The 22,103-nt window shown below is 37.3% G+C and overlaps 1 protein-coding gene across 2 annotated transcripts in view; it reads left to right on the top strand.

The window, feature by feature from the left end:
- The window catches only part of CRPPA (CDP-L-ribitol pyrophosphorylase A), a 359,812-nt gene that overhangs the window by 208,830 nt on the left and 128,879 nt on the right, over window positions 1-22,103 (top strand). For both annotated transcript variants that reach the window (XM_027768352.1, XM_014584235.2), the window contains exon 9: window positions 9,032-9,163. In XM_027768352.1, the coding sequence (XP_027624153.1) occupies window positions 9,032-9,163 (132 nt within the window). The remainder of the gene's footprint in view (window positions 1-9,031; window positions 9,164-22,103) is intronic.

The raw sequence follows: 22,103 nt of genomic DNA on the forward strand, positions 1-22,103 counted from the left end.
CGCTCTTCTCAAGTCTTCCTATAAACAAGGACATTAAAATGAGACTATTTTTTATTTTAAGAAGTTTTTGCTTTAGGGTACATGTGCTCAGCGGGGAGAGAACGGGACAAAGACAGTGAGAGGGAAAGTGAGAAATCACCCCCTGGGGGTTGAAGGATGGCCATGCCACAGTTCCTTCTTCTCCTCTCCCCTTCGCATATCTTGGGCACTCACGTACTTGCACCTGGGTGACTTTCAAGACACTGGTTCTGGGACTTGAACCGCAGTTAGCCATGTGAATCTGGCGACGTAACTACTATGCCATCTGCTAACCCCATAAGTATGGAATTTTAAAGTATATTGTGTCTGGTATTTATAGTCCTTTAATTCATGCACCTGTTCTTGTAGACAAGTGATAATCACATTTTAAAATATAATGAAATTAATTGAGTTTTGTATGGGATCAGGAATGTATTAAATAGTTGCCAGAGGAATATAAAACATGTGTAGAACTGGATATAGGAAAGGGGGACTAGCAGTTAGCATCATGGCTATGTCGCTGAACTCCCATGTAGTCAACTGTGGTTTGAGTCCCGGACCCTGGTGGCTTAAACTCACACCAGGCATGTGTGTGCGTGCCCAAGAACCCAAGAGGAGAACAGAGGAGAAGGGGTTGTGGCGCGGCTATCCCCCTGGGGATGATTTCTCGCTTTCTATCTTTCTGTCTCTCTGTCTTTCTGGCGAGCACACGCGCTCTGTAGCAAAAACCTCTCAAAAAAAAAAAAAAGAAAAGAAAAAGAAAAAGAAAGGTAGGAAGCACAGGGGAGCTTATTCCAACCTCCAAGTGCCAGAAACATTGCCCACCCCCAAAGCCCAAGGACCTTTCCATATGTCAAATGCATAAGTAGTTTACCAGTTTATACCAATCAATTTGCTACCATTTACTGAAATTCTACCTCAAAATGAATTTAGATACTCTTTTTTTGTAGAGTAAAAGATTGTCTTTTTAAATGTATGCTTGAAAAAGAACTGAAGTATCATGCTAAATGAGAAATATTGTTTTATTTTAATTTCCATGTAATGAATTAGTGAACAGTGCAAAAGTAGATAAAGTGTCTACTGGATATAGCTATGGCAAATCAGGAGAATTAACCTAGATGAAATCTTCTGCTACATTTGGATGCGAGCCTGTCCAACCTGAAAGTTTGTTTTATTAAGGCAAAAATTGTATTTCTCTTGAGTTATCATGATCATTTTACTCTACTGTTGTTTTATAAACATATTCTGCTTTTCAAAATTTATTTTATTTTTGGGACCAGTAGTTAGCATAATGGCTATGTCACTGGACTCCCACGTAGTCGACCACAGTTCACGTCCCGGACCCGGTAGCTTAAAACTCATGCTGGGCGCGTGTGCGTGTGTGCCCAAGATCCCGAGAGGAGAATGGAGGAGAAGGGATTGTGGCATGGCCATCCCCCCTCGGGGGTGATTTCTCACTTTCTGTCTCTCTGTTTCTCTCTGTCTGTCTGGCGAGCACATGCGCCCTATAGTGAAAAAAAAACTCTCTGAAAAAAAAAATAGATTTTATTTTTGTACCAACTGAATTTTTTTTTCCTCTGGGACTTGTAAGTAGTTGATGTGTTTTAGACGTTCAAAATTGGTAGCAGTATGTAAAGTCTATGCTTAAGTTTCATGGTAATAGCAAGATCATCTAATAGACATCTTCAGTTTTTCATATCATCAGGCCTTTGCATTTGGTGAAAAAGTTTTGAGATACATTCTACTTCTTCACACTTGAATGTTATTAAATGATTATTATATATTTCATAAGGTCAAGACCAGTATCTGAGTTTCTTTAGACATTGATTGTAACTAGCACAGTATTCTGTATGTAGTAAGTATTCACAAGAAGAACCTTTCATAGTTTTCCTGTCTTGCTACTTAAGGTTTCCCTATGCTTTAAGTATTTGCTTTGATGTAATAAAATAGAAATGAAGTAGTTTGTAGAAGTATTAATAGCTTGCCTGTAATTCACTTTTATGTACCTTTTTTTTTTTTTGGAGAGGATTTTTCGCTATAGGGTGTGTGCGCTCGCCAGAAAGACAGAGAGAAACAGAGAGACAGAAAGCGAGAAATCACCCCTCCCCCAGGGGGGATGGCCACGCCACAATCCTTTCTCCTCCATTCTCCTCTTGGGATCTTGGGCACGCATGCACACGCACCCGGCGTGAGTTTAAGCCACCGGATCCAGGACTTGAACCGCGGTCGACTACATGGGAGTCAAGCGACATAGCCATCATGCCAACTGCTGGTCCCTATGTACCATTTCTTTAGCCCATGAAATCTGTGGTAAACAGCATTGTCCTACTCATTTCTTTATGTATCATTAACTTTTGCTCCAAGAAAGTAGGCTGTGCTGAATCCTATGGATATATAGCTGAAGTGAAAATCTTTCAATCCCTCTTTAGACATTTCTTGAGTCATGGGATCTCTAGAAACTCTTATACTAAGGAAATGGTGTTAGACAAAAGGCAAGTTTGAGCAATTTTCTTACTTGAGTTCAAAATAAATTATAAAGCAGTGGAGACAACTTGCAACATCAACAGCACATTTGGCCTAGGAAATGCTAACCAATATACAGTTCAGTGGTGATTCAAGAAATTTTGCAAAGGAGAGGAGACCCTTGAAGATGAGCAGCACAGTGGCTGGCCACCAGAAGTTAACAACGATCAATTGAGAGCAATCATCAAAGCTGATCTTCTTAAAACTATTCAAGAAGTTGCTGAAGAACTTATCGTTGACCATTCTATAGTTGTTGGGCAGTTGAAGCAAATTGGGAAGGTGAAAAAACTTGATAGATAAGTGGATGCCTCATGAACTGGCCAAAAAAAAAAAGATTGTGATTTGGAAGTGTTGTCTGCTTTTCTTCTTTTGTAACGACGAACCATTTCTCAATTGAATTGTGACCTGTGATGAAAAGTGTATTTTATATGACAAATGGGCACAACCAGCTCAGTGGTTGGACAAACAGGAAGCTCTAATGTATTTCCCAAAGCCAAATGTGCCCCCCACAAAGGTCATGGTCACTATTTGGTGGGGTCTGATCCAATTCAGCTTTCTGAATTCTGGTGAAACTATCACATATGAGAAGTATGCTCAGCAAATCGGTGACATCCAACGCCTGCAGCCAACATTGGTCAGCTGAAAGGGTCCTGTTTTCCTGTGACAGTGTCTGACCACTCATTGCACAACCAACACTTCAAATGTTGAACGAACTGGGCAACTAAATTTTGCCTCATCCATCATATTCATCTGATCTCTCAACAACTGACTACCACTTCTTCAAGCATCTCAGCAACTTTTTGCAGGGAAAAAGCTTTCTCAACCAGCAGGAGGCAGAAGATACTTTCCAAGAGTTTGTTGAATCCCAAGCACAAATTTTTACCCTACAGTAATAAACAAAGTTATTTCTCATTGGCAAAAATGTGTTGATTGTAATGGTTCCTATTCTGATGAATGAAGATGTGTTTGAGCCTAATTATAATGATTTAAAATTCACTGTCCAAAGCTGCAATTGCTTTTTACATATTTAAGTAGGCCAGCAATAATGTTGTCTAGGCTGTGCATTGCAGAACTCCAAGGTTCTACATTCAGATAACCTTTGAGGGGCATGGTATCCCCTGGAATCTCATGGTTTCTAGTGTAGGTAATTACACAGTTTTTTCATTAAATAGCACTTTGGGATTTTTAGCACCAAATAGCAATGTTGTTCCCCAGTCCAGCTGGTGTGGGGAGTTGTAGTTATCGTGCAGTACAGGCCAGGAGCAGATTTTATAGCAGCAGTGTGTCCTGGCTCTCCTCCTCTGCTGGAGGGTCTTCTTTTGATGGCTTTTTCTGAAATCAACTTGTGTTTGAGCAATGAGTCTTTTTGTTGGCAAGCTCACTAGTAATTTAGGTTAAGCTAAGTATTTCAAATGCCTAAGAGTAGAAGCCTTATGGTATTGATTTTTTGTAAAAGAGTAAGATGAGAGGGAATGACTGAAGAGTAAAAGAAAGAAGCAGAACATTTAAGGGACACAAAAATGGAAAATGATCTGTTGATGATGACATGTATGGTAATTTCTTTGACTGAACCAATAGGCAGTGTATTCATGATGGGAAATTCAATTTGGTATCCTGTAATGGTATGCAGTCATTGAATGTAACAAACATTTTAAAATAAATTAAAAAGAAAATGTAGCATAGGCCAAAAAAAAAAAAAAAGAAAAAAAAAAGAAAAAATACAGCACAGGATGAAAGGTGGTGCAGAAATGGCTGTGCCTCTTCAGCTCACCACCCGACATCTGTTTGGGGGCTGCTTCCCTCCATCCCCTGCTCCTCTGCAGCTTTAAGGGAGATGGGGGATCACCGGAGGTGATGTGCAAGCCATTTTCTTACAAGGCTCAAGGTACAAATAGGGACCAACATGTCTTTCACCAACTTGTGGACATTTAGGGTCCAGTTCCCAGCTAGGAGAAGACTCAGTTAGAAGTTCAGCTGCACTGAAGGAAGGTCTAGTGTGCACAGTTCATTCACAGTTCTTCCAGTCTAGCTATGATTCTCCAGGCTGGGGTTTACTTTTACCATAAGCAACTTTGCCTGGGAAAACAGCTGAAATTTCATTTTTATGAATCCTCAGGGAATACCATAAGCAACTTTGCCTGGGGAAAGAGGCTGAAATTTCATTTTTATGAATCCTCAGGGAATAGGAGAAGGTGAGCTCAAGGTCACAGAATTACATTGTCTTTTCTTCAGTTATTTAGCAGATAGAAAAACCTAAAATTTTTACTTTTTGCTATTACTGAGTACAGGACTTTTCTTCCTTTGTCTACTCTTTTGGTTTCATTCTGGACTGGAAATTTTATAGTCTTTATTGTCATCTCAAATTTTAGGAGAAAGTAGCTGTGTTTATATGTGTATGTGTTCAATGAAAAAAGTTCTAAGAAATAGCGATTAAATATCTACTAAATTAATATCTATGATACGGAATCATGTAATTCTCTTTTAAAAATGATGTTATATAAGTATTTTACCCTGGAAAAGCAGAATGCAATATGATAATTTAAAAAATCATTCCTGGGGCCAGCAGGTGATATGGAAGTTAAGGTGATAGATCCCACATGACTGCATGGTTTGAGTGTCAGACCTGGTGGCTTGAATCATGCTTGGCATGTGTGCATGCCCAAAATTTCAAGGAGATTGGAAGAGAAGGGATTGTGGCATGGCCATCCCTCTTGGGGGATCATTTCTCAATTTCTCACTCTTCATCTGTCTTTCTCATGAGTGCATGCATTCTATAGAAAAAAAAAATCAAACCCATTCCCATGTGTTACAGAAAGTGCAGAGAAAGATGTTGTATATTTTCTATAGAGTGTATTTCCATGTAGGGGAGCAGAGAGAAGGGAAGGGATTAATATGAGAATGTAAGGCTGGGACATATTTTGAACCTTCTAGTTAGTAAGTACATTTAATTGGTAAATTTATAATTCTTAAAAGGTTTACAAAATTTGATATTGGAGGGGCCAGCAAGTTCTGTGGTGTTATAGCTCTGGACTCCCACATATCCGATCAGGATTCGAGTCCTGGACCTGATGGCTTGCTTTCTCATTTTCTTTCTTTTGATCATGAATTAAAATAATAATACTAATAATAACTAAAGTGAATCTTTAAAAAAAGTGATATGTAAAAGAAGGCACATTTATGAGTGTTTATTCTGTATGCATTTACATTTACGTTGTTTCTTTCGAGGCTATTATTTAGATCTTTAATGTCCCATAAGAAACAAACAATATCGACAGCTGTGCACACTTTCCCACTCCCCACTCCAGCCTCAGCCCACTCACTGGCTGCAGAAAATGGTGAAAGAAACCACTTGCTATGATATTTTGGGGGTCAAACCCAATGTCACCCAAGAAGAACTGAAGAAGGCTTATAGGAAACTGGTCTTGAAGTAGCACACTGACAAGAATCCAAATGAAGGTGAGAAGTTTAAACAGATTTCTCAAGCTTTTGAAGTTCTCTCTGATGTGAAGAAAAGGGATTTATATGACAAAGGAGGAGAGCAGGCAATTAAAGAGGGTGGAGCAGGTGGTGGTTTGGGCTCCCCAATGGACATCTTTGATATGTTTTTTGGAGGAGGAGGAAGGATGCAGAGAGAAAGAAGAGGTGAAAATGTTGTACATCAGCAGTCAGTAAACTAAGAAGATTTATATAATGGTGCAACAAGAAATTGGCTCTGCAAAAGAATGTGATTTGTGACAAATGTGAAGGCTGAGGTGTTAAGAAAGGAGCAGTAGAATGCTATCCCAAATGTTGAGGTACTGGAATGCAAATAAGAATTCATCAGACAAATTCCATCTGTATACATGGAATGCCAAGGCCATGGGGAATGGATCAGTCCTAAAAATAGATGTGAAAGTTGTAATGGAAGGAAGATAGTTCTAGAGAAGATGATTCTGCAAACTCATATTGACAAAGGCATGGAAGATGGCCAGTAGATAACATTCCACGGTGAAGGAGACCAAGAACCAGGACTGGAGCCAGGAGATATTATCATAGTACTAGATCAAAAAGATCATTCTGTTTTTACTCAATGAGAAGATCTTTGGATCTGTATGGACATACAGCTGCCTGAAGCATTATGTGGCTTCCAAAAGCCAATTTATACTCTTAACAAGCATAGCATTGTCATCAGCTCTCATCCAGGTCAGATCGTCAAGCATGGTAATATCAAGTGTATGTTAAAGGGAGGCAGGCAATTTATCGTAGACTATATGAAAATGGTCACCTAATCACCAAATTTAAGGTAAACTTCCCTGAGAATGGCTTTCTGTCTCCTGATAAACTCTCTTTACTGGAAAAATTTCCACCTGAGAGGATGGAAGCAGAAAAGACTGATGAAATGGGCCAACTAGAACTGGTGGACTTTGATCCAAATCAGGAAAGATGAAGCCATTACAATGGAGAAGCATATGAGCATATGTAAATCATATGTAAAGCATATGTAAATCACCCTGAGGTGGTGTTCAGTGTCAAATCTCTTATTAGGGCCAGGACATAACGCTCACCACTGGCATTTTATATGCAGTAGTGAATGAATGAAGGACTATAATCATAATATGCTTACTACTTGCTATTGTTTTTGTTTTAATATTCATCGATAGTAATGTTTTAAAACTTAAATAAAGAAAAAATGCAAATATAAAAACTCTGATTTTCCCTGTATGTATGATGATTTCAGTGTGCAAGATGTAGTTTTTTTTTTTTTTTTGGAGAGGTTTTTGCTATAGGGCACGTGCACTCACCAGACAGACAGAGAGAGACAGAGAGACAGAAAGTGAGAAATCACCCCCCCAGGGGGAATGGCCACACCGCAATCTCTTCTCCTCCGTTCTCCTCTCGGGATCTTGGGCACTCACGCACACGTGCTGGGCATGAGTTTTAAGCCACTGCGTCCGGGACGCGAACCGCGGTCGACTACATGGGAGTCCAGAGACAAAGCCATTACGCTAACTGCTGGTCCCGCAAGATGTAGTTTTAATAGCTGTAAAGACTATAATGTTTCCCTGGCATTTGTCAGGCCTTCCTTGTAATTGATTTCAGCTATGTACATGGATGAGCTTAGACCGAAATGCTAGATACATGTATTAACTTCAGTGTATGACCCCTCATTGTCAAGTTATGAAATTTAAATCCTGTATTTAACTAGTAAGCAAAAGGAGAAAAAGCAATTTGTAGGAAAATGTCTGTTGGTCTGCATAGTTAATTGTATTAAGTGGGACTTGTGGTGATGCCTCTGCATTTATTCTGTTGCCTCAACTTGAAGATGGATGGCATAATAAACCAAAGGTATCATTTCTATCATACCTTTCTAAAGAATGGGTTTATCATGATGTGCTGCTTCTTGAGGGCTAACACTAGAATTGAATTCCCTTCTGCTGTGTCATCTTTTTTGTATATACATATTTTTAAAAATTATATGTATGTGTATGTGTGTGTGTGTATGTATGTATGTATGTATGTATATGTGACCAATCCTGGTTACTCCCACACCTCTTCTTTTTGGACCATGAAAAGCCCCTAAGTAGTGATTTCTGGAGCTGGGTAACTTGCAAAGTAAAACAATTATATGGATAAGTAATTTATCTGCATGTGTGATATAGAAAGCTGTTTGTTAGGTATTACAGGTTTACTTTAAATCATGTAACCTATGCTCCAAATTAACTGTAATTCGATATTGGTGGTATAGCAGATATTGAGGAGTAGCTTTAATTGTATGTTTTAAAGTAAAAAATGTTCACATGCTTAAATCTGGATTAACAGAATTTAAGCAATTCTTGAGATGTATGAATGTCTCCTTAATATACTGATTATAAAGCAAAAAATCCCACAATATCACAAAACATTAATAATTTGGGGAAATGAGGAAAGATCACCCTGAAATCCTTGCAATTTAAATAAAAAGTAATATTTTTAAAAAGATTATTTGATTATTTTCAAGAAAAACATAATACTACTAAAACATTATTCTGTATAAAAGCCCTAAGGATTTACTTTAAGCAATACATAATTATTTCTTAGAAATACTTACTAGTTGCTTTTAAAGGGATTCTTCTAAAAATCTTTATCTACTTAATTAGATGATTCCATTTGAATTACTTTTGTATTGTTAAATTATTAGCATATATGTAATCTAGTTTATATTTCTATCTAGCCTAGTTACAAATTATAAGTTGAATGAACTGGGGAAATCATATGTATGCATTTAACTCTAACGTAAATTAGAATATTAACATTTTGCTTCTCAAATGTGTTTTCAAGAGCGTTTATGATATCTGTATTTATAATAAAAGATGTATTGACCTCAGTGAATATGTACAGCTTGAAAATGACTAGAAATTAATGTTCCTAAATATAATTGCAATATTGTTTGTGTTTTGAGCTTTTTAATTTTTTTTTCCAGGAAAATTTTGAATGAAATGATTTTCTTACTACCACCTCTTGTATTTTGCAGGTGCATTTTCTTGATTTTGAATTAACACCTCTCTGTCAGACAATGGAAAAGCTACTGCAAATTAGGGAATTGGCAAAGAAAGTGAAAGAAAGAAATATTTTATTATGCGGCCTTCTCATTTGTTGCTCACAGGTAGGTAAAATGTTGAAATCTTCAGAATATATGCTTTGTAGACTACAATTTTACTAATGGGAACCTGATTTTGTTAAAATCAAAGGGATATTTATGATAAAACATTGGCTGGAAAATGATTCATTTGTTTATGTGCTTGTGGTAGTTAGAACCTTTTGAGAGGTGGAACCTGGAGAAGAGAAAAACAATCAAAACTAGTCTTTTACTTAAAATAAAAAGATATATATTATCAAATGTTTCATACTATGTCCCGGTCTGTAGGACAGTTGAGCAGTTTCCTGGGGGACGGAGTGAGAGAAGGGACAAACACACAGACACACAGAGTGGAGACAAGACGGGGTGCTGATCAAGTCTTCTTTATTGAGGAAGAATGTCGAGTTATATACAGGCTGGTGGGCATTGATTGGTTGCCGGAAATGCAAATGAGATAGAATAGCATGACCCAATCATTGGTGTGGGTGGATCTTTCCCATTGCCTAGAAACCCAACGGCCCCACAGGGAGAACAGTTGGTCACATGATTTCTGAGAACCGGTGTGCTCAGTGAGGAAGTGAAACTTAATGGTTTCCAAGATGGTGGATAGCTCAAGATGGGATAGCTCAAGATAACTTCCGTATGCAGTGCCCTCCACAATGTTAGGTAAATTACATAGGGTTGCTTGATTTAGCAAATAACAGTATAGAATGTCCTGTTAAGATAACATTTCAGATAAATAATAATATTGTATTTATCTCTTAACTGTCAGCATTGTAAAGCCATGATTCTATCCTCTGAAATTGCTTATTTTATGTTAAAGGTATTAATAGTCACATGTTTTTTTCTTCCCTAATGTGACTTTTAATCACTTGAAAACAATGTCTGGCATTCAGATTATAAGAGAACATGACACTTACTGAGAGAAATATGTTTATTGTCACTGCCTTTAATAGCAGCAGTGAGTTAAACTAAAGGCAAAATGAGCAAGCATTATAGGTTCTTTGTGTAGAGAGTGCTTTTTATAACAAAGTGTTTAGATAATTTATGAGAGAAAGGAAATTTGTCCTTTGTATATAGATAACTTTCATCTGACATATGACTACTTTATAGTTTCTTGTAGATACTACATAGGAATATTTAGCAAAATAAATAGTCCACCATGTTTTTGGTAGTCTGGAATAAAAGCGATTTGGTACTGACTATCCAGGGAATATAAGGTACTTAAAGTTACATATGTGTGAGAAATGAGGACTATTTTTTTTTTAGAGGTGACGCATGTTTACTATTATAAATTATTCCATATTATATGCATGTACTGAAAAATATCATACTGTACCCCATGAATATATACAACTATCACATGCCAGTTAAGAACTATTTAAAAACAAACAAAATCTGAGCCAATAGATTGCCAGCAGGTAGCGTGGTATTTAAGGTGATGTATTCCGCATAGCTGACCATGCTTCAAGTCTTGAACACAGCAGCTTGAAAATCACGCCAGACAGGTATACATGGACACCCAAAATCCTGAGAGGAGACTGGAGGAGAAGAAATTATGGTGTGGCCATCCCTGCTGGGGATAATCTCTCACTTTCCCTCTCTCTGTCTCTGTCTCTCTCCAGCAAGCACATGTGCCCTATGGCAAAAACCTTAAACAAAAACAACTGAAAATACAGACACACACACACAAAACCAAAATTCTAAAAGACCCAAACAAAATCGAAACAATTTCACGATTAAGATGACTTTACAAAGTCTTATTTTCTTTCTTCTTTCTCCTTCAAAAACAATGATTTCCACATTTTATTGATTCACAAAAGACCTTAATTAATCTAAATACTTTCAGTAGCAAGTGCAGCTGATATGTACATATCGATGAACACATGTCCGACTTTAGCCGTAAACCTCAGTGAGTAGAATGAACATACTATAAAGTAGCACCTAGCTGGGGCTATATAACTTACTGCAGTCATCAAATGGTATTTTTTAAATGAATTTTTTAATTAAAAAACAGTTTTAGTTTTAATAAATCAAAATAAAAAAAGTTAAGAGAAATTTGTTTAAGACTTAAAGCCGGAAAAAAGGTTGGGATTTAATTTAAACAGTAGGTAGATGAACCTATCAACAGTTCAAGAGAAGACAAAAATCTTTAAATCTGAAAAACAAAGCATAGAAGAAAATCAATAATGTTTTAGTAAAAGGCCATACAATTCTATTTCACCAGTTTAGTCTCATGTAATTAATCTCTCTTCTGTTGAATTTTCAGTTTTACTGTAGTCTGAACTTTCTGTTTGAGTTCTGGAAGTTAACATTCAATGTTATTATTGATCTTTCTGGACTTGTTCCTACCATTAAGTTGACCATTCTCTTGGTTGTTTTTCGTAGTCATATTTCTGTGTGTCTGACTTTAGTTTTCCTGGTTTGGCACTCACTTCAGAAATTCTTGGAGAGCTGATTTGGTATTGGTAAATTCTTTCATGTTTTGTTTATCTGAGATTGTTTTCTCTTCTCATATGAAGGATAATCATGCTGGGTATGGTATTCTTGGTTGAAACTGTTTTTCACTTACCACTTTGAATATATTTTCCCATTCTTTCCTTGCTTGCATTGTTTCTGAAGAGAGGTCTAATGTTAACCTAATGGGATATCCTTTGAAAGTAACTTGATGTTTCTCTCTTGCCAATTTTAGTATCTTGTCTCTGTGGTTTTGGACAATCTGGCTATGATGTTCATTGGAGAAAATTTTCTTGAGTTGATTCTTTGTGGGGTCCTTTGCATTTCTTCAGTCTGGAACTTTGAATGCCTCTCTAGGTTTGGAATGTTTTCTTCCAGGATTTCTTGGAGTAGATTATCAATGCCCTTATTAGTTTCTTCACCTTCTGGGATACCAGTTATCCAGATGTTTGCATGTTGAATGGTATCTAGTATTACTCATATATTAGTCTCATTTTGGGGGGATATTTTCTCAATCTTTCTAGTGAATTTTTCTAGGTCAGAGGTTCTCTCTTCTATATCTGAGATTTGGTCTTCTGCATGATTTATTCTGTTTTAATATTTTCTCTTTTTTGAGATTAGAATGCTTTTATATATTTATTTTGTTATTGTTATTATTTATTTATTTTTAAATGTATTTATTTACAGTAATTTACTATACATCAATACAGTATACAAAATGAGATTTTCTATCCAGTATACATTGTATATTGACTCAATAAAGGATATTACCACACATGTTATCATCAACAAGTAATTTTCTATTTCTTGCTTCTTATATATTTTGCCCCCCCAGTTCCCTACTTCTCAGCCTCTGCCAATTTCTCCCCCTCTTCCACACTGTCTCTGGTATATACGGTTGTTTTCCATGCCATTTTTTCACATTTTATTGATTTACTAAAGATCTTAATTAATTTAAAGACTTTCAATATTAAGCATAGCTAATATATACATATTTAAGAAGCATGTCTGACTTTAGGCATAAACTTCAGTGAGTAAAGTGAACATACTATAAAGTAGCATCTCACTGGGACTATATAGCTTACTTCAGTCATTAAGTAGGCAATAATAGATATGTTTAATGCATTTTTTTTAATTTAGAAAAATGTTTTAGTTTTAATAGATCAAAATCAAAAAATGTTAAGAGAAATTTGCTTAGAACTTAAAGCCAGGATAAAGGTTAGGATTTAGTTCAAGTGGTAGAACCTATCAACAGTTCAAGAGAAGACAAAAATCCTTAAATAAACTCTGGAAGTTAGCATTCGACTATGGACTTGTCCCTACCATTAGGCTGGCCATTCTCTTGGTTGTTTTTTGTACTCTTATTTCTGTATCCAATTAGTTTTCCTGGTATAGCACTCCCTTTAGCACTTTTTAGAATGCTGATATGGTATTGATAAATTCTTTCAGGTTTTGTGTGAAAAAATTAAATGGGGCCACTTGTAACTCAAATATACATTGCTGCTGATTGGCTTATCCTGGCACCTGGCTGGACTGGGGAGCAGGAGGGTAAAGTCTCTGCAGAGGGTCTTCAGTGGTCAAGATCCCTGAATGGAGCCACTTGTAACTCAAATATAGATGACTACTGACTAGCTTGTCCTTGTTCCTGGCTAGATCACGGGGCAGGAGGGTGAAGTCTGGGCAGAGGGTCTTCAGTGGTCGAGATTCTGCTTTTACAACTTTCAAGGGAGGTTTTGATTTCCTGTATTACAGCTTTCATCTCTAACAATTCCATTTTGTTCTTATTTATGGTGTGTATTTCCTTTTTCAGATCATGCAAGAACTTCCTCACCTCCTGGAACTCACCTCTTTCCTCTTGCATCTTCTGCAGTTTATTGCCTCTCTTTTCTTGCATCTCTGTTAGCTTTGTCACTATGTATATTTTAAATTCATTATCTGACATTTCCATGAGTTCCTTTTTTTTGTCTGTAGAGGATGAGGAGTTATTCTTTTCCCTTGAGGGAGAGATATTTTCTTGGTTTCTCTTATTATTTGTACCTTTGCAGTGGTTTCTGGTTGTCTAATAGATTATGTTTTTTTCCCTAAATCTTTAGAGTTGAATCTGAGTGTTCAGAGGCGTATTAGGAGGAGTTAACATGCAATCTCTCTGCAGTACCATTTTTCTCCTTTTGTACAACAGATTCTGATTAGATCTTGGGTTCAGAAGGGTGAAGTCTAGGCAGAAAATCTTCAGTTAACCTAGTCCCTGAAAGGGGCCACTCAGAGCTCAAATGTAGATGGCTTGTGATTAGCCTGTCCTGGCTAGGTCTTGGGTCAGGAGGGATAAGTCTTGAGAAATAAGAACTATTATGTGTGAAATTATTCAAGATATATTTTTAGCCTGTGGGTAACATTTCTTTTTGAACCAAATGGATTTTAATTAAATACAAGGACATTTTTTTTAGCCAATCCTTTCATTTTATTTATTTATTTAAAATAAAAAATACATCCAATCACTGTATATGGCAGCAGCTTGCAAAATGAGTTTTCCCAGCATGAGTGCAATGTATCTTGGTCCAGTTAAAGATATTATCGTACAATAGGTCATCAACATATGTTATTATCAACAGATGATTTTCCTTGTTTATGTCTCTTAAGATGTTTTGTTTCTTTTTTCCATCAATTCCCTTTCTCTCACCCTCCCTGATTTCCCACTCCCCTCCTACTCTCTGTCTAGTATCTTTATAGTGTTTCATGCATTTATATCTTCCAGTCTTTCTGTTTCTGCCATAAAATGCAGGAATTCGGTATATACTTAAGTGGGGATATTCAGTGCCTCTCTTCCATAGTCTGGGTTGCTTCACTTATCAGTAAATCTTCCATAGTCATCCACTTTCTTTCTAATGCCAAGGTCTCATTATTTTTTATTAGTGGCAGTCCATAGTGTATGTGTGTGTATGTGTATAAATGCCACATTCTTGTTTCTGTTTGTTTTTACTTGGAAGTTGTAGTTTTCTTTGCTTTCTCTTCATTTTAGTCATCAAGAACAAGACAAATTTTAGTTTACTTAGCATTCTGAAATTTTAAAATGTTAGTGTGTGAGGGCTACTGAAGTCAGGACAATGAAGGCCAAAGAGATGAATAAACTTTCCTGAAGATACGTAACTGGTAGAGTTAGAGTAAGAAATTAGGTCTAGCACTAGCTCCATAGCCTAGTCGTTATGGGAGCCAGGTTCCATGTGGCTGGTTGCATGGTTCAAATTCCAGCATTGGCTGCTTGATAAACATACCATGCACATGACTACAGGATGGAGAAATGAAGAACAAGGGATTATTGTATACCCATGCCCCATTGGGTATTACTTTCTCCTTCTCTCTATGGTCAGCACACATCCTGTGACCTGTGACAATGAATAAAAATTTAAAAATTAAGAAATCAAGTCTGTGTTCTTGGTCAAGACTGTTTCCTCTTCAATAAATTTTGATTGTACTCCAGATTATTAGAGTAGGAAAAATAAATTTGTTCTTTTCCTTATGTTATGCAGAGGAGTTGTTTACATGCACTACTGAATGCCACATCTTGTCATATAAACCAAAGTGAATTGAAGCAAATCTGAAATGCAGAGACATGGGAGAGCATATAAAATTCCTGGATCTGTTTTTGTCTCATGACTTAGGCCAGGAGAAAAAGAATGTCATGCACTGTGGCTGACTTTCTGGTAGAGGGTAGGTTTGCCATATGAGATATAGGATGCCCAGTTAAATTTGAATTTCAGATAAACTAGGAATAATTTTTAGTGTAAATATGTCTCAAATATTACATAACACATACTTGTGCTCATAATTCTTTGTTATCTGAATACAAACTTAACTATGCATCTTGTGTTTTTATTTGTTAAACCTGACAACCTTAGCGGGGAGTGTTCTCACACCCTGCACACTCGACATCTTCATGGAGTGGGGTGTAGTGCATAGTTATGAAAGCTCAGTACTTGTAAAAACACTCTGACTGGAAAAGGGAGAATCTGTTGGAGCCCGTTGTTTGGTATCAGACCCTCATTATTTTGAGCTGAGATCTGATAAGCTTACTCTCTACTACACTATCAAATGTGGGGAAGAGACAAGCCTTGTGAGGCCTTCAACATCTGTCTCTCAGGGCCAGCAGGTGATGTGGTTAAGATGGTGTACTTCCATGTGGCCGACTATAGTTCGAGTCCCAGACCCAGCAGCTTGAAAATCACACTAGCTGTGTGTGTGTGTGTGTGTGTGTGCCCCAAATCCAAGAGAATGGAAAAGAAAGGACTGTGGTGTGGCTATCCTGATTGGGGGGAGGTTTGATTTCTTACTTTTTCTCTCTATCTCTTTCTCTGGTGAATATATGAACCCTATGGCAAATACCCTAAAAAAAAATACTTTCAAAAAAAAAAGAAAAAGAAACTCATCGTTTTTAGGAAGCAAAGGTAGCTGATAGATATTGCTTATCTCTTTGGCAAAGTACAATTGCGAAGTTTGTATTTCTTTTTTTCTTTTTCTTTCTTTCTTTTTTTTTTTTTAAGGGAGATTTTTGCTATAGCATGTGTGCACTCACCAGAGAGACAGAAAGTGAGAAATTACCACCCCACAAGGGGGATGGCCATGCCACAGTCCCTTCTCCTGGTGAATATATGAACCCTATGGCAAATACCCTAAAAAAAAATACTTTCAAAAAAAAAAAAAGAAACTCATCGTTTTTAGAGAGCAAAGGTAGCTGATAGATATTGGTTATCTCTTTGGCAAAGTACAATTGCGAAGTTTGTATTTCTTTTTTTCTTTTTCTTTCTTTCTTTTTTTTTTTTTAAGGGAGATTTTTGCTATAGCATGTGTGCACTCACCAGAGAGACAGAAAGTGAGAAATTACCACCCCACAAGGGGGATGGCCATGCCACAGTCCCTTCTCTTCCAGTTTCTTCTTCGGATTTTGGGCACATATGTACACACACCCAGTGTGAGTTTAAAGCCATCAGGTCCGCAACTCAAACTGCGGTCAACTAGGTGGGAGTCCAGTGACATAACCATTGTGCCATCTGCTGGTCCAGTGAAGTTATTTCTAATACATAAGAATGTTTAAAGTACAGGGCTTATTTTTATCCTCAAAGATACAACTGCAGATTGACTCAATAAACTAACACATAGCCCAGTGTAAAATTCTATCAAAAAAAGAACATTTAATAGAAGACAGACCCTAGGATGTTATCAGAAATGCTATTAAAAAAAGATATGGCTTAAAACAGGGAAAAATCAGTAAGTAGAATTAAGCAGACTTCTTTAATGAAACTCCTCTCACTGACCATTAGCATACCCACGGACGTTTCACATCTCCAGATTGGAGAAAGTGCTGTACTGTTTTCTATTTGCTCTTGTAACCCTTTATCCATAGTCAACTCATGAGATTGATGTTCCCTAGTGGCAACTTTGGGAAACATTCCTCAGAATACATCATAAATGAAAATAAACAAACAAAAAACACTGCTAGATTTTAGGCTTTTCCCCTTAAATCTAATACCTTTCTATTTTCTTCTTCAGTATGTTGGAACCCATTGTTTGGTATGAGACCCTTGTTATTTTAAGCTGATAGATAGTTATTATATATCACGTTACAAGAGAAGTCTTTCTAGATTTTTAACTATTTTTTCCCAAGACAAAGCATGGAATGCTTCTTTGCAAAGATTTTCACTTTAATTGCCACTCCTTGGAAAATAGCATATATTGAATTGACGTTGGAGTACATGCTGAATTTTCATAGTGTTTTGGTTTAAAGAAGTCATGCTTATTCTGCATATTTTTTCTGATAATGTAGATTATCTTTGATGTTTGGGGGCTGTATCGTCATGATGGTGATTTACATCACGTTTTTTAGTTAAATAGAAATACTTGAGGTTTTTTTTTTTTTTTTTTTTTTTGGAGAGGTTTACGCTATAGGGCACGTGCGCTCGCCAGACAGAGAGAGACAGAGAGACAGAAAGCGAGAAATCACCCCCCAGGGGGGATGGTCACACCACAATCGCTTCTCCTCCATTCTCCTCTCGGGATCTTGGGCACGCATGCACACACGCCCGGCGTGAGTTCTAAGCCACCGGGTCCAGGACGTGAACCGCAGTCGACTATGTGGGAGTCTAGCAACATAGCCATTACGCTAACTGCTGGTTCCCTTGAGTTGTTTTTCTTTAAAACAAAATTAACACAAGATGTTCCTGATCTCTATTTGTGTGGACTTTTACACACATATAGGATTTTCTGTGTTTCATGAATTTAAACTTATTAGCTTTGCTTTATTGTTTCAGTCTTCTCTTGTGTTTTTTGGGGAGTTTGCCTTAGGTTGTGTGCACTTGCAGAAGAGACAGAGAGACAGAGAGAGACAAAGACAGTAAGAGGGAAAGCGGGAAATCATCCTTGAGAGGTGCAATCCCTTCTCCTCTGTTCTCCTCGCAGGATCTTGGGCACACACGCACATGTGCCTAATGTGAGTTTGAAGCTGCTGGGTCTGGAACTTGAACCAAGGTCAGCCATGTGGGAGTCCATCAACAGAACCACTATGCCATCTGCTGGTCCCTTCTGTTATTTTTTATTCAAAATATGGCATGTGATGCATTTATTTAATTTACAAATCTTCATTTGTGTGCACCTTTAGAAAATAATTTATTTGGAAAAACAAAGTCTTGATTCCCTTTCTAGTATCTATCTATAAATGTTATACAGTGTTGTCAGTGATCAACTATTGATCATTCTTTGATAATTAAGTAACAAATGCATCTAATATTTCAGCAGTTTCTTCCTGTTATTTCTAATATCATAGGAATCTCTACAAATGTTTTGCTAAACTCCAGATATGCCTTGTATGTATATATTTTTTGTAGATCATAGGGAAATTATTTGCTAAGCTACTAAATATGCTTGTTTCCTTAGCTATATCAATGTAGTAGAGTACTAATTAACTTCTTCCAAAATAGATTTTAAAATACTTTAATAACCAGGGCCAGCAGATGGCGTAGCAGTTACATAATTGGACTTCCACATGGCTGGCCACAATTCGAGTCCTGGACCCAGTGACTTGAAAATCATGTCAGGGAGGTGTGTGTGCATGCCCAAGATTCTGTTAGGAGAATAGAGGAGAAGGAATTGTGGCATAGCCATCCCCTGGGGTGAAGATTTCTCACTTTCCCTTTCAATGTTTCTGTCTGTCTGTCTTTCTCTCTCTTTCTTTCTCTCTCATGAGTGCATGCACCCTGAGGCAAAAGCTTCCAAAAAAAAAAAAAGAAAAAAAACTTTAGTAACCTCAAAAAGAAAATTAATGGCTTAAAATAACTCCTTTGTCGATACTTTAAATTTGGACTTATGGGTGGGACCAGCAGTTTTCATGGTGATTCGAGCGTTGGACTCCTACAAAGTCGACCATAGTTTAAGCCCTGGACCTGGTGGCTTGAGAATCAAGCCAGGCACATGTGCATGCATGCCCAAAATCCCAGGAAGAGAGTGGAGGAGAAGGGATTGTGGCATGACCATTTCTCTGGGTGGTGATTTCTTACTTTGCCATTCTCTATCTCTCTGGCAAGTGCACATACCCTATAACAAAAATCTCTCTAAATATTTATTTATTTATTGATGATGACTTCAATGCAAATATTTACAAGTATACATTTTTACAGAAATTGTTGCTACTTTTGCAACAATTTATTTTTTAAATGTACTGCATTAGATTTTTTTATTTTTTTTTTTAAGCCAATGTGTTCATATACTCACTAGAGAAAGATAGAGGAGGAGGAGAAAGAACCCTCCTGGGGAATGGCCCTGCTATAATCTGTGATCCTCCATCTTTCTCCCTCCATCTCTGTCTCCTTTCAGTACTGTGGGCCTGTACCTACGTGTGCCCAGCATGGTCCTAACGCTTCTGGGTCCAGGACTGAAACCAGAATCAGCCATGTGGGATGCAGTTCACATTAACCACCAGGACACAGAGCTGACCGTATAAATTTTAAAATTTTATGAAATTTACAAATTCCAGTTCTATTTTATCTGTGCATCTTATGTGCTCATAGGGTCAGAGATTAAAAAAAACCTATAAGTTCAAGTTGGTTTCTTCCACTAAATCATTGGGTTGTTGAAAAGTCATGATATAGTTTTTCTATGTGAAAATATGTCATGACTTTTCCAACAACCTAATAGAATCTGTTTCTCTCTAAACTGAAAAACTGCCTCTGTAATGTTGGACAAGTTATATGAATTTTCTAGGCCTCGGAGTCTCCATTCGTGAAAATGCAGACATCAGAATTTCCGCATTAACGCCTGTGTTGGATAAGGGGATGGAAACACAGGAGTGAGCACTAGGAGTGTCAGGTGACAGGTCCTGCTTTTCTCACTGTGATACATGGAAACTCTGAAACTGGGTCTGCTTTCTCTCTCCTCCAAATGCGACAATCAGCTTCACCTGTGTTATTTCCTTTCTCTCCCTGAGAAGTTACTCCGTGTAGTTCATATTGTTTTAGTACAGTTCAGAGAGGAAATTGCTTTTGTTTGTTTATTCATTAGTTCCCTCAGAGAGGTAGGCAGGCACTCCCAACAAGGCCCTTAAGCCATGATCCATCTTAGGCCCAGCCAGCGAGATCATGGGCACATGTGGGGCATCCAGCGCGCACAGGGAAACCTTGGGATGTGAGCCAGGATCCTTGCATTCAGGAAGGTCTACTAAAAGGAAGAAAATTAACAAATCAGGTCTACACATATTTTAAAAATAATTGTAAAAGACTCATGAGAATCATATAAATCTCCAAATTAGGAAATAGATTGGTGAAATGAAGTTTTTTTTTTTTTTGAGACATATTTGCTATAGGATACTCACGTACCACACTGCAATCTCTTCTCTCTCATTCTCCTCTCCAGATCTTGGGCAGGCAGACACACACGCTTGGCGTGAATTTCAAGCCACCAAATCTGGGTCTCAAACTGCAGTTAACCTTGTGGGAGTCTAGCCCCTTTACCACTATACTACCTGCTGGCTCCAAACTTCTTTTTCTACATAACAGCACTAGCATAGATAAAACTGTAAATGGGTTTTTGTATCCCAAAGTATCAACCAAGTCACTGTGTTTGGTGAATTAAGTACCATGCTGCTCCTTCTCGGTTATCATGGTTTGAAGGACATCCAGAAACATTCATTACAATGACTCTCCTTTTTTAAAAAAAAACATATTTATTTATTTATTTATATTTATTCATTCATTTATTTTAATTTGACCAGAGATAGACACAGAGAGAGAGAGGGAAAGTGAGAAAGCAAGCCACCAGGTCCGGGACTTGAACCATGGTCAGCCATGTGGGAACATCCAGTGCCTTAACCACCATGCCACCTGCTGTCCCCACAATGACTCTCCTTCTAATTACCATACGTGAACTCATAATGAAATGTTAAGAAATATATAAGCAGGTCTGCTCTTTGGGCTCAAAGACCTGCCTATGCAGGATGCACTTGAGACCAGACTTTGCAGCTCAAATGGGCATGGTTTGCTCTGTGTGCCCCTCATGTCGTAGTCATCCTCCAAATGTGTGTGACATTTGGGAAACCAATAAGCATCTGCTGTCAAGAAAAACACCAACTTTTAAAAATGATAATCTTGGTAAATGTTAGACTTAGACACTCTACTTCCTGCAATGAGCAATTACTTGGAATTTAACTGGGAGTTATTTACTAAACATATAATAACTTTCCATGGCACTGAATGAATCATATGGCGTGCACACCAAACATGTAACACCAAATCTGTTTACAGAAACACATAATACCCTTTTCAGAGTAATCAGACCTTTTTTGATGTGGAAATGTTTATGAGACTAAATATTTTTCACTTTCAATGTTGTTTTGGCTTTTATTGTTTAGACTTAGTCACTCTTTGGGAAAATGTGAAGGTCATAAAATATAATGTCTTCAAAATTGTTTAAGACTGACAACCAAAATTGTTTTGAGGGGAGCTTGGTTAGCTTCCTTGGCAAACTCATTAGAAAGTGGCAATAAGCTTATTTTTACTTTGACATGTCTAAAAGTAATGTAATTCTAGATACAAAACTCCTACTATAGGTCTTTCTGTTTTTTGGTAAAAGAAATAACTTTATATATATTAAAATGAAGGGAAGCATTTTCTAATTTAAAGGATGTACTGCCATGGAAAACTCTTCATAAATCAATTCCTTTTAAATGTGTATTTTTTGGTTAATTGACATATAAAAAATTCCTGCATATTCAGCACTTAATGACTTAAACTAACACACTTTTTTTTTTTTTTAATCTCAGAGTCCTCTGACTCTGGTTCTTTCTCAAGGCTGCAGTCAGCTCGAGGTCTGCTGAGAAAGATACCCTTCCGCTCCCTTACCTGGGCAGGATTTAGTTTTTCATGGGCTGTTGCACTGAGGCCTCAGTTCTATTCAATTTTATGAACTCATGGCTGGATGCCTGCCTCTGTTCCTTGCCACAGGGCCCTCTCTGTAAAGTCTCACGATATTGGCA

This window comes from Tupaia chinensis, unplaced genomic scaffold (assembly GCF_000334495.1).
Source record: "Tupaia chinensis unplaced genomic scaffold, TupChi_1.0 Scaffold145916_1, whole genome shotgun sequence".
Classification (NCBI taxonomy): Eukaryota; Metazoa; Chordata; class Mammalia; order Scandentia; family Tupaiidae; genus Tupaia; species Tupaia belangeri.